General features: G+C 46.3%; 1 protein-coding gene across 6 annotated transcripts in view; it reads left to right on the top strand.

Moving 5' to 3' along the window:
* Window positions 1-17,427, top strand: part of TBC1D1 (TBC1 domain family member 1) — a 215,689-nt gene that overhangs the window by 152,257 nt on the left and 46,005 nt on the right. For all 6 annotated transcript variants that reach the window (XM_044913007.1, XM_044913008.1, XM_044913005.1 and 3 more), the window contains one exon: window positions 16,063-16,248. In XM_044913007.1, the coding sequence (XP_044768942.1) occupies window positions 16,063-16,248 (186 nt within the window). The remainder of the gene's footprint in view (window positions 1-16,062; window positions 16,249-17,427) is intronic.

Below are 17,427 nucleotides of genomic sequence, written 5' to 3'. Positions count from 1 at the left end.
TGTGTGTGTGTGTGTGTGTGTGTGTGTGTGTGTGTGTGTGTGTGTGTGAGAGAGAGAGAGAGAGAGAGAGACAGAGAGAGAGTGAGTGAGAAATACATTTGTTTATTCCTTTGTCAGTGGATATTTAGGTTGTTTCTACCTTTTGGTTATTGTGAATAGTGATGCAGTGAACATGGGTGTGCACATATCTGCCCAAGATCTTGCCTTCAGTTCTTTTCCATATGTACCTAGAAGTGGAATTGCTGGATCACATGGTGATTCTGTTTTTAATTTGGGGGGAGGGGAGCTGCCATACTGTTTGCCACAGCAGCCGCACCATTTTACATTCCTACCAACAGTGCACAAGGGTTCCGGTATCTCCGGATCCTCACCGATAATTGTTTTCTGGGGTTCTTTTGACATGTCCATCCTAATGAGTACAAGGTGATACCTCATTGTGGTTTTGATTTGCATTCCTTTAATGAATACTGGTGTTGAGCATCTTTTCATATTCTTATTGGCCACTTGTGTATCATCTTTGGAGAAATGTCTTTTTTCAAGTCGTTTGCCTATTTTGTAATTGAGTTATTTGTTCTTTTGGTGTTGTTGAGTTGAAGAGTATGGATCTTTAAGTCAGACTGGGCCTGGGCGTAAGGCCTGGCTCCTCCCTGGATGAGCTATTGACCGAGGGCAGTTGCCAGAGTCCTCCGCTTTCACACGGGCATGATAACAGCACCACCTCGTGGAGTTAGGGATGTTAGGATTGCCAGCGAGGAAGCACCCGAGAGACGGGCGCTACGTCAGAGTGTAGACAGTCTGTTCCTTCTGGGGTTTGGAAGGCACTAAAACCAGCTGCCTTCTCAGTCTCCACCACAAATGGCAGCCATCCTTTAATTCCATCCCCCACCACCCTCCCTTTTATTATCACTAGACTTTCAGGACAAGCAAAGGGATGTTCTTGGGCCATCAGAGACTCTGCGGCACATGGAGGACACTCACATTGCTAGAAAGTGCCTCTCTGAGCCTCCTGGATAGCGTGCAGGTGGTTCACACTACGACTTCAGCTTGTTGGCAAAGGGCATGTCATGGCTCGAAGTCAGAGCCAGAGAAGACGTGGGTCCTGCTCCTGCGCCATCCCAGGTGCGCACCCGTGGCGACACGCCCCGCCTCGCCCAGCCGCCGTGTGCTCTGGATCCAGAGGGCGAAAAGCCACGCGTGGGTCGAGAGTGCTGACAGATGCAGGGGACTGCTCTCTCTTCAAACTCCCTCGATGGGGAGAGACAAAAGACCAGAATCATTGCAAAGAAATGTCATAGATGTTGCACTCTTTAAAATCATCCCAGCAGAAGGTCAGACGACGTGCAGCTTTCCAGATGTCCAGAGGTTGACCAGTGCAGTGAGCTGAGACCTGGCCGGCTAAACACACGGTCCCCAGGCTCTGGAGGGTCAACTCCCGCCATGTTGACCTTCCTTGAAATTTAAGGTGCCACTTTTGGGCTGTGTGCACAGTACTTGGTTTTTTGTGTTGTGCCAGGATGTTTAGAAAGTGTTCGTCCTTTGGAATGGAGCTATGCTAAGTCTTTACCAAATGACTTTGTTCTATCAGAGTGGCTAGTTCCTCGCATTTGTTTTGTCCCCTGCACTCCCGTAACACCTCTCCTTTCTGAGGAACTGCAAACGGAAGCTCAGGGTTCTGGGAGGCGCCATGTTCAATTACGGTCAGTAGAGACTTTCAGAAGGAAATGTTACTTCTTTCTTGAGTTTTTTTGGGTGACGCAAGCTCTGGTAATGTTAAAAGAATTTGCTTACTACCAATACAGTCTTCAGAGAACATTTCGAGCTTGACGCGTCCGCTTTAACTCATAAACCCAATTGTGTGAGGTCTGTTAGGGTTTTGAATGAACATCAGAGTGCTGACTTTTAAGGGATGTAAGCCACCTTGATGATCATGCTGTTGGTTTCTATTTTCTCATTGAGGACAAAGCCCGAAATCTTACACAGCTAAAACCCAGGCCTCCCAACTGCTGAGCAGGCGTGGTTACCTAAAAAGAATGCTGCTCTCCGAGTTGGCTTCCTTCAGGATATGGGCCCTTATAAGGAAGGCAGTGAGGCTGGGCTTTTCCAGGTGGAAAGGTCACATTTCCACATATAGCCCATTGAACACTGTGTCGAGTCAGAGGAAGAACCGGGGTCGCTCTTGTCACCTTCTTGTTTCACAGTGTGGACTTCCCCATCCCCTCTCCCCAGTGAAGCCCAAAAGTATTTCCTAACTTTTAAGTCATGGGCTTCCTCTCATGCAGTCTGACCTTAGATGGTATCCAGATAAGCATTGTGTAATGGGATGGGTGGGGTTCGTGTTTTTAGCCACAGATGGTGAGAGGAGGAGGGGGTGGGGGGAGGCCGGCGGAGTTTCTAGCTAGGGCTTCTAGCATCCATCCTCATCAGCCCTCAAGTCCAAGTCCTCACCGCAGGACTGTCATGCCAGCAGAACCCCATCGAGGTTTCCTAGCTGCCCGGGCAGGTCACCAGTGTGTGCCATTGCCATTGGGACCTTTCCTTCCTCCCTCCTGCTTTGGATTTTTTTGGGGGGGGGTGGGCGGGTGGGGTCATGGTTTTCTTCCTTATATTCCCCACCATCCCCTTTCCTGAGCCCCTTATAATGACAGGGCTCCCTGTTCCCACAAATTCCCACCGAAGGCCTCCCCAGCTCTTCTCTGGCACCTGAGAAGGGCACATCACAGCCCCCTATTATAGATTATTTGTAGTTGAGTAGTTCCAAATACTCCTCTGGAGGCGAGTCCTAAGTGTGCCCAGGCCACCTGCCCCTTTCCGTAGGGCTAGGGTCACGATCCCACTGCGTCGTGCTCCCGCTTGGCCTGCCTCAGGTGCTTCCGATGCGCATGTCCCGTTGTGGTGCTCCCAGTTGGGGGGTCACAGACCTGGGTAGAGACAGTGTAGTGCGAACAAAAACCCAGAACTCTGTTCAGACCCCTCCAGATGGAAGTACGGTTCTACATGCGGTGAAGATCCAAGAAAAGACCAGAGGGAAATATGTGGAAATGTTAAAAGAACTTATCTTTGGAAGGTGGGATTATAGTAACTTTCTTCTTTCTCTTTTTCTTTATATATATACATATATATATATGTGTGTGTGCGTATATATATATATATATATTTCCGGCCCCCCCCCCCCATGTTTCCAGTTGCCCTGCACTGAGTGAACATACTTTTTTTTCCAGGGGGGTGGGGGGAAGCCCGGTCAGGGCACCTAAGACCCAGAAGGGTAAAGGGGGCTCTTCTTCTTGAAAATCACCATCTGTGCCACTGTTTCCCATTTTACCAGTCACGGAAGATTGGCCCCCCCATGGCCGAGGCCCTGACTGCGTGGAGCTTGCTCTCCCTCCACACGCACTGCCCCCTCCCCCTCCTTCCTGTTCCTAGGCTGCCCCTCAGACCCATCTCTCAGATGTCCGTGGCTGCAGCAGCTTTTCCTCTGCTCTCCACGTGGTTCTTTCTATGCATAACTCAGTCTTTATCTAACATCACCAGGACCCACCGATAGTTTTTAACGGAAGTCTGAAATCTGCGTACAAGATAGAATCCCTACCCCTGACGCAAGGAGAGCGCCTTACTGTGTTCTTTAACATATAAATATTCTGAGTGCACAGCTCTGTGCAAAGCACTGTTGGAAGAACTGGGTTGAAAGTGGATTTATGCTGGATAAAGGAGTGTGCAGGTGTGGTAGGAGAGACAAGCAACCAGTACCCAGGGAGAAAACGAGGAGAAGGGCTGGGTGCAGCTAGAGCGGAGTTCAAGGTTCTGAATTGGAAAGCTGCCCTCTGAGGGGGTGGGGGGGTTGTCATTGCCTCACAGTGATGACGTTAATGATTTGGGGTTTACAACGTTGTCAGGATAAAATGATCCTTTTCACACCAAGCTTAATTAATATTATTTATTAAATATACTACATCTACCTGTTTATATTATAAATGTCTGTGTGGCAGAACTAGATCTTGACTTTTGGTTCTTTCACAAAACTTGAATGTTTTTTCACCCTGAATGTACCATTGACCCTTGACCAATACGGGGTCAAAATGTACAGATCCACTTCTACACGGATTTTTTTTTTTTCCCCAACAAATACAGTAGAGGACTATAAATGTATTTTTTCTTCCTTAAGATTTTCTTGACACTTTCTTTTCCCTACTTTTGCTGTAAGAATACAGTATATAATTCATAAAATATGTGTTAAATCGACTATTGACATTATCAGTAAGGCTTCTGGTCAACAGTAGGCTGTTGGTCGTTGAGTTTTGAGGGAGTCAGAGTTCTTTGTGGATTTTCAGTGGCGTGGGGGTCGTGCCCCAGCCCCGGTGTTGTTCAAGGGTCCATTGTATTTTCTCTGATTTTATATCGACAGATTGTGTTTGACTCATGTCTTGAGGTTGCAGAGTTGCCCTGTTCTCTTTTTCTTCATCATCTTACGGGTGTTCAAGTGATTTTCATTGGAAGTTGGGCTTCTCATGGGAGCCCTGGTTTAAGTGCCTGGATAGCGCTCTTGAACAGGCGGGGTTGGAAGTACATTCGGAATCTGCTTCCTGCAGTGGGGGGGGAAAGTTAGGTTGTCCTGCACTGAGAAGCAGGTGTTGAGGAAGGTAGACCAGATGACAGTCCACTTCTAAGCCCTATCCCAGGACCTGGTTGATAAAAGATGCCCCAAGATAAAATGTTTAAGATGTCCCATGGCAGCACAAGTCAGTTGCCACACTGACGTCGATAGCAAGTACCGTGGATTGAAGGAAGGGTGGCTCTGAGCTGGAATACTGTGGACCTTTGCTCAAGCAGCTCCTTCTTTCTGGCCTCCAGGTCTCCTTTCCCCTGCAAAAAAAAGTTTTGAATTTTGCCAGTCCATCAAGACTCAGAACACCATCCTGTTCCTTCTGGTCATAAAAAAACCTTGTTACCTGTACTCTTAAAACTTTTTTCTTAGCTACTGACAACTCTTCTTATTTTTTTTTTATTTTTTTAAAGATTTTATTTATTTATTTGAGAGAGAGAGAATGAGAGACAGAGAGCATGAGAGGGAGGAGGGTCAGAGGGAGAAGCAGACTCCCTGCCGAGCAGGGAGCCCGATGCGGGACTCGATCCCGGGACTCCAGGACCATGACCTGAGCCGAAGGCAGTCGCTTAACCAACTGAGCCACCCAGGCGCCCATGACAACTCTTTTTAAAGGAAAGTTTTTAGAGGCCCTAAAACCCATGAAATCCAGTTGCTCTGCTGAAACGGAGAGAAGGAGTAGTTTCGAACCATATTTGCTCATGCTATGGATTGAGTGTGTCCGCCTGAAAATTCACATGTTGAAGCCCCAGTACTTAATGTGTTGGTGTTTGGAGGTGGGGCCTTTGGGAGGTAGCTAGGTTTAGATGAGCCCATGCATGTGGGTCAAGCCTCCATGATGGGATCAATGCCTTATAACTAAGAGGAGGAGACCAGAGCGCGCGCTCTCTCTCTCTGCCACATGAGAGCACAAGAAGGAGGCAAGCCAGGAAAAGGGCCTTCCCCAAGAACCTGACCATGCTGGCACTCTGAATTTGAACTTTCAGCCTCCAGAACAGTGAGAAATAAATGTTGTTGTAGCCCTTTGGTCTGTGGTATGTTGTTACAGCCGTCCGAGCTCAGGCAGCTCTGTCCCCCACCGCTCCCCTGGACCCTGCGTGGACTTTGCCGTCAGCTTCATGGGGTATAGTTTGAAAGCTGTCATTCCATGATGCAGTCCCTTACTCGTACCAGGTTTAACTTGGACCCTCAGTGCCCTTTGCTGTGGTCAGGGGGGATTTGAGGGTGAGGATGTTGCTTTCCTCCCCAGGCTTCTAGTCGGAAGAGATGCAGAAAGCCCCCCTGAGACTGAGCACACCTTCCTTGCAGGGTGTGGGGCAGGGCCTGTCCTCCTTGGAGGGGTTCACATGGGGGAAGTGCTGGAAGCCGTGCTGTAAACAGATGAGCTGCTTTTCTGCAGATGGTCAAATTTCACGAACTGAGAAATCGTGATCTTAGCTTTTAGTAGTATATTTTTCTGTTTCTGTTGGGTGACTCATTGGTCTGTGTTCCTATTTATGTTCATATCTGGAAGTTTTCTGGAAGGAAATTTATTATCAGTCTAATAGTGTGGGTAGTTGACCTGGGTCAGCAGGGAGGGATGACTTTCTGAATGCATTTCTTGAGAAAATGGTATTAATTTTATTTCAAACAGTTGCCTTTGACGAAGATTAAAACGAGATTTGGCTGGTGTTTGACAATCAAGATATGTTGTATTTTAAATTTTTATTAATGATCAGGTTATCTGTAACGGATGGAGTCCTTAATTAACTTGAAATAGTTTATTTAAAAGATAACTCCATTTTCTAGTGTCGGATAATGTGAAACCACCAATTAAGGTAAATCTACAACCTAAAGTAAGTGGCCGGAAAAATGCTGACTGCCAGAGGCCAGGGATTCCTGAACTTCAGTGTGCATAGAATTCCAGATGTTAAAACCCCGGTCCCCGGGTCCCACCCGAGTCTGTGAGCCAGTGGGTCTAAGGCGCCAAGACAGACATTCTGCCAAACAAGCGGAGGATACGGATGCTGCTGGTCTGGAGCTGCTCCCGTGGGCGGAACTCACGGCCTGGGTTCTGGGGATGGTGACCCCCAGTGCTTTTGTGAGGAAGGGGTCAGGGAAACCTTGTCCTCCGTGCCCATAGTGAAGTCCAAGCAGGGTGGGCTTGACCAGCAGCTGTCGTCAGGAGAGTTACCAATGTAAATGATGAACGTAGGATGGCCTGACACCTTTTGAAATCTCCATATGGACAAGATCAAAGGGCTAAGTGTGGACAACAGGGTAACTTCTCTGAAACAGAACCTGATGGCTTGTCATTTTTTCACTTCTTCGCTAGAGCTCATGTCAGGATGGCTTGCTTGCTAGCATGGGAGGCCCTTCACTGTTCACCCTGACTCATTTCTTACTGTGTGCAGGTACTCCCCCACCTCAGCATGCACACTTTCCCAGGGTCATGCAGAGCTCCTCGAAATTCCCAAATTCATCATGATGTTTTCATTCCCGTGCTTCTCATGGAGTGACCTTCCCTCTCGGGCAGTCGTCCTGCCTAATCATGTGTCCAGCACTGTCCCTGCCCCACCCCCATGCCAGGCTCAGATGAGGCTTGTCTCTCCTGCACTTCGGCCACCCTCTGTGGGCTCTTCTCCTGCCGCTTCTCACACCCACTGTCGGTGGCTTCCTCTGCTCTCTCCTTGGGGACCGAGGGGGGTTTCATTTCATTGTTCTTGGGGTAAATTAAATGATGGGTCACCGGGGTGATTAATACGTTCTCTGTAGTATTTTTCTTATAAAGCTTCTTGTATAAAGTTCTATGTACACGTATCAGGCATCTGTGTATTCACATATAGATGTATAACGTTCATATAAAGTTTTTAAATAGTTTTTGCACAGTTTAGGAATAAAACTGTGGAAAAGAGCTGAGCCTGTTGCTTGGGCCAGAACTGAGTGCCACACAAGGGCCTTGCTTGTGTCTCCTCCTGCATGTTTGTCCTTGTCCCCCCGTCTAGACTGTCCCTCTTTTACTCCTTTCCCTTCTGCTTCGTTTTTCCCCAAGATGCTCCAGGCTGCTTGATCTTCTGCTTCTCCGAGCTCCTCTTGACTTGATTGTGCTCAGGGCAGTGGTCTTTGGCCCCAGGGATGACAGTCTCAGAATCCTGGAGGCTCGGTTGAGGTTTGCCAGGGTGCTGGGGCAGCATCGAGGGGGTGCTGCAGGCTCTGACGGGGCAGGGGATGGCGAGAGGAGTCTCTCCAGAGGCTGTGGCCTTGGCGCTGAGCTTTGAAGGAGGAGGGCATCAGCCAGACAAAGGCTAAAAGGGCATCCCCGCTATTGTGAGGGTGACCGTCCCTCTCCCGTGCTTCCAGGCCTGTCATGACCACAGGTCCTGGACACGCTAAGGCAGTGACCAGGGGCTCCTGTTGTTGGGGAGAGCCCCTGGGAAGAGTAAGCGTCTGTCTTCCCCAGTGTTCTTTGGTAAACCGGGTTTCTTCTTTCTCCCCAGCCCTAGTCTGATTGTGGAGAAGTCTAAGCAGCACAAGGATCTAGCCAGGTTTGGAATAAAATAGATACTGATGATAATAGGAATTCAGTACTTATCCCTGGCCATGTACGATTTTATGTGTTCATAAGGATTTTTCATTTAATCTCTGCAACAGAGCTGGGGGAGATGGAGGCCGTTATTGTCTGGGATTTGTGGATGAGGGAACTGAGGCACGGAGAGTCAGGGGGCTGATTTTCCTGGGGGTGAGTGTCAGCACTAGTTCGTTTCCGTCACGCTGAGCACCCGGAGTCCAAGTGCTAGTTTGGTGCCTCGGGCTGTGCCGTTGGGGGATAAAAACAGTCCTTGCTTATCGGGTGGTTGTGAGCATGAAATCAGTGGGGACTTGGGAAGCTACACGGCCTGGCACATACATAGGCAGTGGTCCAAAAAATGTGAGTTTGGACCTCTTTGAGCCTCAGTTTCCTCCTCTGGGAAGGGAAGGGGGTTGAGCTAAGTCACCTTCTGGTGCCCTTTTCAGCCCTGGATCCCTATGTTCCTGTGAGTGCTGACCGTTTCCCCCACAGTCCAGAAGAAGGAACGGAGCGTGAGCAAGGGGTGTCTAATGCGGTCGGCACACAGTGGCTGTTGGCAGGACGTCCTTGGACACCTCCTCACAAATACACAGCCTGCTGGCACTCACCAGGGGCCTTTTGTGCAGCTCGAGGTGCTTTTCCACTCTGAGGTGTCCTAGAAAATCCCAGGGACCACAGTTTGAAATCCAGTGTTCTGTACAGGGTTAATAGGAGAGAGCAAACTATGACAGAGCTCAGTGTTTTATATTCCAACAGACTGAATATATGTTCCTCTTTATAGTTTTATTGACTTTAATCAAGAAACAAGAGCCCTGACCTTCAGCCCTCTTGAAAAGTACAGTATCATTCCCCTTGCAGATGCAAAAACAAATGCTATTTATTTCAAAGGATAATTTTATCTCCTGCATTAAATATAAAAATTCATCTGCAGCATTTTCTTGGTTCTTTTCAAGCTTTATGTAGGCCTTAACTTTCGTAGCCTCCACCACCAGGAAACCAAATTCTGGGTGCTGCATGCCTCTGCTCTCAGAGCTCAGCCCGGAAGGGGGCAGCTGGGGGCATGGTGGGCTGACCGGAGCCCCCAGGAGCGCCGCCTGACCGCCTTGCATTCAGTCCTGGTCCGTCTGCCTGGCTGTCTGCCCTGGACTGCCCACCACCACGCCGCCTTCACTCCTTCGCTGCTGCTCCTCGGAGCTGTCCTCACAACCCCTGAACAGGGGCTTTTGGCTTCTGTGACTCCAAGTCTTCTTCATGGAGCCTTGGAGACTCCCCTCCAAATAGCTAATTTGGAAGGATATAGAGATAGAGTCCTGTGAGACCCTTGCTTCTGTTTCTTGTTTCTGCATACCTTGGCTGCCGCTTTTTAATAAAACGTGTGTGCCTAGCTCCCCTCCCCTAGCATGTGTCCTCTCCTCCCCTTGCACCCCATCTCAGGCAGAGCTAGGCTCGTGCTCCTGTCTTCATAGCCCCTGCCCTGCCCAGCGCCTTCTCATGTGGTTTTATAATAGCCCTCCATTTGATCCACTAAGCTCTGCATTCCCTGACAGCCGCGGTCTCTTTCCAGCGCTAAAGAACACATAAATGGGGCGCCTGGGTGGCTCAGTTGGTTAAGCGACTGCCTTCGGCTCAGGTCATGATCCTGGAGTCCCTGGATCGAGTCCCGTGTCGGGCTCCCTGCTCGGCAGGGAGTCTGCTTCTCCCTCTGACCCTCCTCCCTCTCATGTGTTCTCTCTCATTCTCTCTCTCTCAAATAAATAAATAAAATCTTTAAAAAAAAAAACACATAAATGGAATACCTTTTCCTTAAAAACTGTAAAAACCTCAAATCTTCTGTGATTCCCATTTCCTCACCCATTAATACATAAATTAATCATTCGGCACTTTCTGTAATCTGGGCTCAACCATTCTTGTTTTCACATACACACCTACATCTGCTCATTGGCTGAAACGGGTCACTGGATGAGGAACTGTCACCTGGACACCTTGTTTTCATAGCCACATTTACGAGAAATTTCCACCTTTGTGACTTTGCCATGTCCTCCAAAAGCTACCACCACTTCCAAAAACCTGGTCCTGATGATGGTGATAAGAAGAACGACAGCTGTCGGTTTATTGAATGCTTGCTATGTGCTAGGCTTGTGTTTCCGCACATTTACTACTTAACCACACACACCAGTCCACAGAGCATAGACACTGTTAGGCAGATGAGGGAATGGGTGTAAAGCGTCAGACCACACATGTTTGCGTTTGAGTGGCTAGGTTAGTAGTGGAGCTGGGATTTGACCCCGGACGTGTGACCCCAGGGCTCATGCTCTTGACCTGACAGACAGGAGAGACTCATTTTCTTTGCTAAATTTCTAGAACACTTTCTTTGTACTTCCTAGCAGCCATGTACTTCTCCCAATCACCCTGTTGAAATTTGAGGGATTGTGTCCTAGTCATATTTGGAGTTCTAGCAGGCATGTGGCAAAAACTTAAAAATATTTCTTTTTGGGGGGCACCTGGGTGGCTCAGTCGTTAAGCGTCTGCCTTTGGCTCAGGTCATGATCCCAGGGTGCTGGGATCGAGCCCCACATCGGGCTCCCTGCTCGGCGGGAAGCCTGCTTCTCTCTCTCCCACTTACCCTGTTTGTGTTATCTCTCTGGCTGTCTCTCCCTGTCAAATAAATAAATAAAATCTTAAAAAAAAAAAAAAAAATTTCTTTTTACCAAATGTTATTTAAAAAAAAAAATTCTGTTTCCCTGTGGCTGGACCATTCTATAATGCAACTGTAGAAAATAACAGGGTTCTTTTGTTATTGTTGTTGTTGTTATTATTTTCCAAAGAAGACACGGTAGGCTGTAGAGCAGTTTCCGGTAAATGAATCCTTTTGTTCGGTGACTGTTCCCGTGTGTATCTGCTGTTTCCCTGGCATGACATTCTGTCGCAGGAGAGGTAAAGTTGTTCGTGCTCTGTAAACAGTTTGACAGCATTCATAGAGGACTGCCTGTTCCTTTCTTAAGTCTACACGGTTATTTTACTCTGGTTTTTAAGAAATTGTCTTCAGTTGTTGGTAACAACAGATGCTGCAGATGTTAATCCCTGTTGTTAACTTTTCTCCAGAGGCTTATTGTTCAGTTTTAATTCTCATTTCCAAAGTCTATTCATGTTGCTAAAGCAGAGGTTTCAGAATAGCAGGCATCTTAAACATTGCTCTTTTGGCATGGGAGATCAAGATTTTTGAGATGGAGGAGTTATAAAAATGCTCTGCTGTGGGATAACAGAAAACCCAGAATGTTGAAGAAGGGCCTATCTCTTCATGTTCCTCCCGGAGCGCCCCTCTCTTACAAGGCACTTAATGTGTGACTCAGTGTCAGGTCTCTACAAGGAGGAGAATAGCAGTTCAAACCTGATAGCAGTGTCTCGTGAAAGTACCAGCCAGCAGCCCCGTATTCCGTACTTTTCAGTCAGCACGGGACAGCTGGGAGACCGTGTGCACGCGTGTCCCTTTCCTCTGCCCTGTCACAGCATCGGCGTGTTCCTACCGATGGTGCGGAGTCATGCTCTTCCCCGCACACCTGTGTGCAGAGGAGGGGGAGAGAAGAATGTAGCGGCACAGTCTCAGGAGGACATTTGGCAGCTAAAGTATTGATGCACCAGCCTAGATCCTATTTATGACCCTGTTGAGAATGTCCCAGCAAGGATTGTCTCACAGGACCCCTGACTTGTGGCTGGCTTTGAAGTTCTCAGAACCCATTGAAACCGACGGTTTCTGAAAGGCTCTGTTGTAATTAAGCATGCTTCATCTTCTCATTATAGGGCATGTCCGGATAGTAAAGTCTCATCCTAGGCTAGTGTGTTATTGCGGCCCTTTGGTTTCGGGGTCCTGCAGATGTAGAAGTATGTCTGTCAGTGCCTGTCGGCTCCACAGTTGGGGCAGTCAGAGGGGAATATCATTTCTCACATTTTGCACCGAGGGACTGGAACCCCAAAAGTGCACGTGTCTACAGAGGTTTACAAAGGGGACCGCCAAGCTGGCCTGGGGGTGGAGGGACCCCTAGCCCAGTTCCTCCCTGCTCTCCCCATCAGTCTCTGTGTGGCAGCCTCTCAGCAAGAGTATCGGTCCGGGAAGGAAGCCAGATCCCCAGTGTTGTTCTAAAGAATGTTAGAAACAAAAGAACGTTAGGGCGCCTGGGTGGCTCAGTTGGTTAAGCGACTGCCTTCGGCTCAGGTCATGATCCTGGTGTCCCAGGATCGAGTCCCGCGTCGGGCTCCCTGCTCAGCAGGGAGTCTGCTTCTCCCTCTGACCCTCCCCCTTCTCATGCTCTCTCTCTCTCATTCTCTCTCTCAAATAAATAAATAAAATCTTTAAAAAAAAAAAAAAAAGAAACAAAAGAATGTTAGAAACATCAAAGGAGCCTCTCTTAGACCACCTAGCATGTCACGTCCCAGGTATATAAGGGACGCAGTAAATACTGATGTAAATGGCTTAGGAATGATCCAAGTTAAAATAATGCACACATTTATTATTAGAATAAGGTTCTCAGCTGCCAGTTGACCAACATCTTCATATTATCCTCTCCCTGGCCCTGCCACTCCACTCAGCCCCATGCTGTTGAGTACACGTCTCACAAGACTGTACCCCAGGCACTCCGTACCCCAGGCATGTATCCATGAAAGAGGGCCACCCTCGGCCCAAACTTGCGTCTTTTTGCATTGATAAGAAAACAGCCCACTTGGATTCATTTAGCCAGGCCAGATTTAGAACAAACCGACAGACAGTTAACTATCGGTCTTTTGTAAGTCACTAAACTACTTTATGACTAGGCTGCCCCACGGCAAGGCCGTCTCCCCGCCGACCCTTGTGAATCCTTCAGCATGAGATGAAGCAGAACTTGAATCACCACCGCAGTGTCCAGCAGAGTTTCAACAGCCAAGATGGTAAAAGAGGGAAGAGCTCAGATAGAAGACTCTAGGCTGCAGAATAAGATTGAATGAGGATACTAACTAAAATGCCTTCTGAAAAAAAAGGGTAAACTTCAGCTGTATCATATTCAGTACCAACTAATGCTAAGTACACAAGTTTGGGGGGATCGGTTTGTCTTCTAAGTGTTTTGCAGAACATTTTGCAATCTTTGATATAAATCGGAACAGATTTGCATTACTTTTCTTCAGTTGGTTCTAAAAATTACGTTTATTGTCACAAATTTAGGAAATACAAAAAAGAGCAGGAAGCACATGCAAACCTAGCACCCACCTATCTCTCTTCTTCAGCACGATCTGCCCAGCACCTGCTAGGTGCAGACACTGTGCCGGGTGCTAGGTGAACCCTCACTGACAAGGTGGCCTGTCTGGCCTTCTTAGAGCTTACAATTGAGTGGATAAATTTCTAAGTGTTTCCTTCCAGTTTTTTTCTGTGCCGTTAAGGACTATGTAATAGCAACCAATAAGAAGCTAGTACTCACTGTGTTCTTACTGTGTGTTCGACCCCGTTTCAGGTAGTTTATAAGATATGAATTAACTCAATCCCTGTAACACTTCTTTTAAAAAAAAAAAAAAAAGATTTTATTTATTTTAGAGAGCGAGAGGGAGAGCGCATGCAAGCAGGGGAAGGGAGAGGGACAAGCAGACTCCACACAGAGCACAGATCTCTCTACCCTGAGATCATGGCCTGACCTGAAATTAAGAGTTGACGCTTAACCTCCTGAGCCACCCAGGTGCCCCAGTCCCTGTAACACTTCTGTGAGGGAGGTGCTGTTATTCCTGCTTGACAGATTGGAAAACTGAGGCATTAAGGGGTTAAGCAATTTGCTGAAGGTCACAAAATCAAAAAATGCATAGTCTTAATTAAAACCCAGACAGCCTGGCTCCAGAGCCTGACCTTTTAGTCACTGAATGGTCCTGCTCTTCATAATAATTTTAAGGTTGAGATCCTAACATACAACAATTGTGATTCCTACTTTTATACTGACCATTACACATGAGCATCCTCCTATAACGTGCATAAAAACTACCCCCAAAAGAAGAATTTTAATTTATTCCTTCATAGGATCATAATGAAATAGACATAGATAGAAATGTGATGATAAGCATTTAAATGCTTACAGACATCACAAAGCATTCTTAATGCTTATCATAATTTTTTTTAATCCAGTAACTTTAATAGGCATTAAGATGGGCAAGTCACTTTAGAAAATGAAACTTGTAGCTTGTGTTTGTAGCTTGTGTTTGATTTCATAGATTTCATAGCAGGAAATCAAACCCACTTTTAGATAATGAGCAGTCAATGCTGAAACTGTTTTGGAAATTAATTGTAGCATGGAATTTTGTTGGAACTGTACACTGGAAGAGATTGTATGTTGTGTTCCGGGTGGTTGTGAAATTTGGGTTGTCTGTCAAGGGCTTTTCACAGAATGTTAGGACCGTGATTTTACTTAGGTTCAGTTTAGAGAGAAATACCCAGGAATGCATTGCCTCAGATGGGGCCCACTCATATAAGAACTTTTTTTTTTAATTGTGTTCAATTAGCCAACATAGAAGTACATCATTAGTTTTTGATGTAATGTTCAGCGATTCATTAGTTGTGTATAACACCCAGTGCTCATCACAACATGTGCCCTCCTTAAAACCCATCACCTGGTTACCCCATCCCACCATCCCCCTCCCTTCTGTAACCCTCAGTATGTTTCCTGGAGTCAAGAGTCTCTCATGGTTTGTCCCCCTCTCTGAATTCTTCCCATTCAGTTTTCCCTCCCTTCCCCTGTGGTCCTCCACTCTATTCCTTATGTTCCACATAGGAGTGAAACCATGTGATAATTGTCTTTCTCTGCTTGACTTATTTCACTTAGCATAATCCCCTCCAGTTCCATCCATGTTGATGCAGACAGTAGTTATTCATCCTTTCTGATGGCTGAGTAATATTCCATATGAGAACTTTTGCTGTTTGTAGCTAGTTTCAGAGTCAGCTGGTGGGATGTTCTTTCTGCTTGTTTGTAAGGTATTTGTGAGTTACAACAGCACTGTGTCCCAGCCACATGGGGTCTGCAGTTGAGAAAGGTACAAATTCATGAAATGTAAAGAGATTTCAACTAATAAATGGAAATTTTAAACTTGATGACATAGGAAACATTTGAATTACAGGGATATTGAGCAGAAAGCATGAACTTCCAAGTCAGGCAGACATTGGTTGGGATCCCACCACACCTGCTTATTCACTGTCCGACCCTGGGCAACTTCCTTTGCTTCTCTGAGCCTTAGTTTTCTCTTCAGGCTAATGCCTGTCTTCTGGAGTTGTCATCAGGATTAAATGAGTCTGTCTATATAAAACACCTGGCATGGTGCCCAGCACTTGGTAGAGGACCCATTAATGGTCACTGTTATTATTGGCTATTAAATACACATTAATCTTCTTCCAGAATATCTAGCCTTATAACATGGTGGTTAAGCCAGTCTGCTTGGGTCCCCGATCCTGGTTCTACACTTCCTAGCTCTGTGACATGTGTCAAATGTGCTTCAGTTTGCTTTTCTTTAAAACTGAATAGTTATAGTAGCTACATCTTAGGGTGGTTGAGTGTTAAATAAACTAGTATCCATAAAGCCCTCAGAACAATCGGTACAGAGTGAGCACTCTGTGAATGTTTGCCATTACCAATAATACAGTCATTAACTCAGAAGAAAACAGGAATATTACACCTTTAAAAGTAGGTATCTTTGAACATTTCCTCAGCTCCTCCAACTTTTGCTTGCTATTTGATGTATAATTTGATGGTTGTGGCTTAGACCTAACTTACTTCAATGCATATTAAAACTTGAATTTTAAATCGGTGACACCATTTCAGAAAATCTGAATGAACAGAAATTTTCTGATTTGACACTACGTTTAAATCTGTATTAAAAAAAAAAAAAAAGACCATTCTGAAATGTCCTTTTCCATCCCCAGATTACTCAGAACTGGGAGAGCTTCCACCACGATCTCCTTTAGAACCAGTTTGTGAAGATGGACCCTTCGGCCCCGTCCCAGAGGAAAAGAAAAGGACATCTCGTGAGCTTCGAGAGTTATGGCAAAAGGCTATTTTACAACAGATACTGCTTCTCAGAATGGAGAAGGAAAATCAGAAGCTGCAAGGTTGGTTTGCCATTTTTTTAGAATGACAGGCCTGATAATTTATCTTGGCTCTGAAGTGAATCACATCAGACATAAGTATGCTGTCTTTAAAAAGAAAAACAAGATCCTCTAGCATACGTACATATGTGTATATATGAAATATGTTTATTTTTTCGAAGTCGAGTTAATGCTTTTTACTTTCTGGAGAGTTCATGACAATCTCACCAACTATATTAAATTATTCCTATATGGTCATTTTTAGCATAACATGTAGAACTTCCAAGAGACAACCTTCAGATGTAAGCTTCAACCCTCTGAAGAGTGTTTTTTGTTTTGTTTTCTCTCCCTCTCCCTACTTTGCCCTCAGCCACAGTCTGTGCTTGGCTGGTAGGTATAAACTAATCCTACACAAATCACTTAAGTTCATAACCTCACTCTATGTGCATTTTTGGTGGGTTGCAGGTGATCTGAAGAGGACTAAGCTTTAGTGTTAGCAGAGTTCTACCTGAACTGATACCAAGGTTTTATATAGACAGACTCGTTTAATGCTGACAGCTCTGGAAGGCATATATTAGCCTGAAGAGGAAACTGAGGCTCAGACCAGTCAAGTTCTTGCCAGGGGTTATATCAGTATCAAAATAAGACATGAACTTTGCAAGTTTAGAGTTTGTTCATTTCCTGTTTCTGTACTGTTGCTTGACCCAAAAAATATTATTTTCCTAGTAGCTCAGAAGCTAAGTGGGCGGTCTGATGGAAAGAACATGGGTCTAGGAGTATAGAGCGCTGGCTGGATGGGAAATCATGGGCATTTTGATCAGGAAGTCAGACGTATCTTCCAGAGGGAGGCAGTTGAGTCGTGCTGCCATGGCCCAGGGCAGTTGTAGAAGTAGAGTACCTTTCATTGAACTTACTTCTTGACTGCAGATCTTCATCTTTTATCTCAAGATCTGTATAGAGGTGAAGGTTATTAAGACACCGAATCTGATGAATAAGGTTCATAGTCCAAAGAAGTGTGTCATCTTTGATCAAAAACAAGAAGTCAGATACAAAGTAATAAGACCTTTTGTTATGAAAGTAGCTTGGTGGCTGGAATGGGCCACTGACGGATACTGTGGGCTCCACCCCCACCCCCACCCCCCGCCCTGTCCCCGGTATTGAGGCAGACCGGTCATCCCCGGATGGTGCTGTGGGAGGGGTGCC

Source organism: Neomonachus schauinslandi, chromosome 2 (genome assembly GCF_002201575.2).
Source record: "Neomonachus schauinslandi chromosome 2, ASM220157v2, whole genome shotgun sequence".
Classification (NCBI taxonomy): Eukaryota; Metazoa; Chordata; class Mammalia; order Carnivora; family Phocidae; genus Neomonachus; species Neomonachus schauinslandi.
Note: the sequence above shows the minus strand (reverse complement) of the source record. Positions and strands in the feature narration are given on the sequence as shown.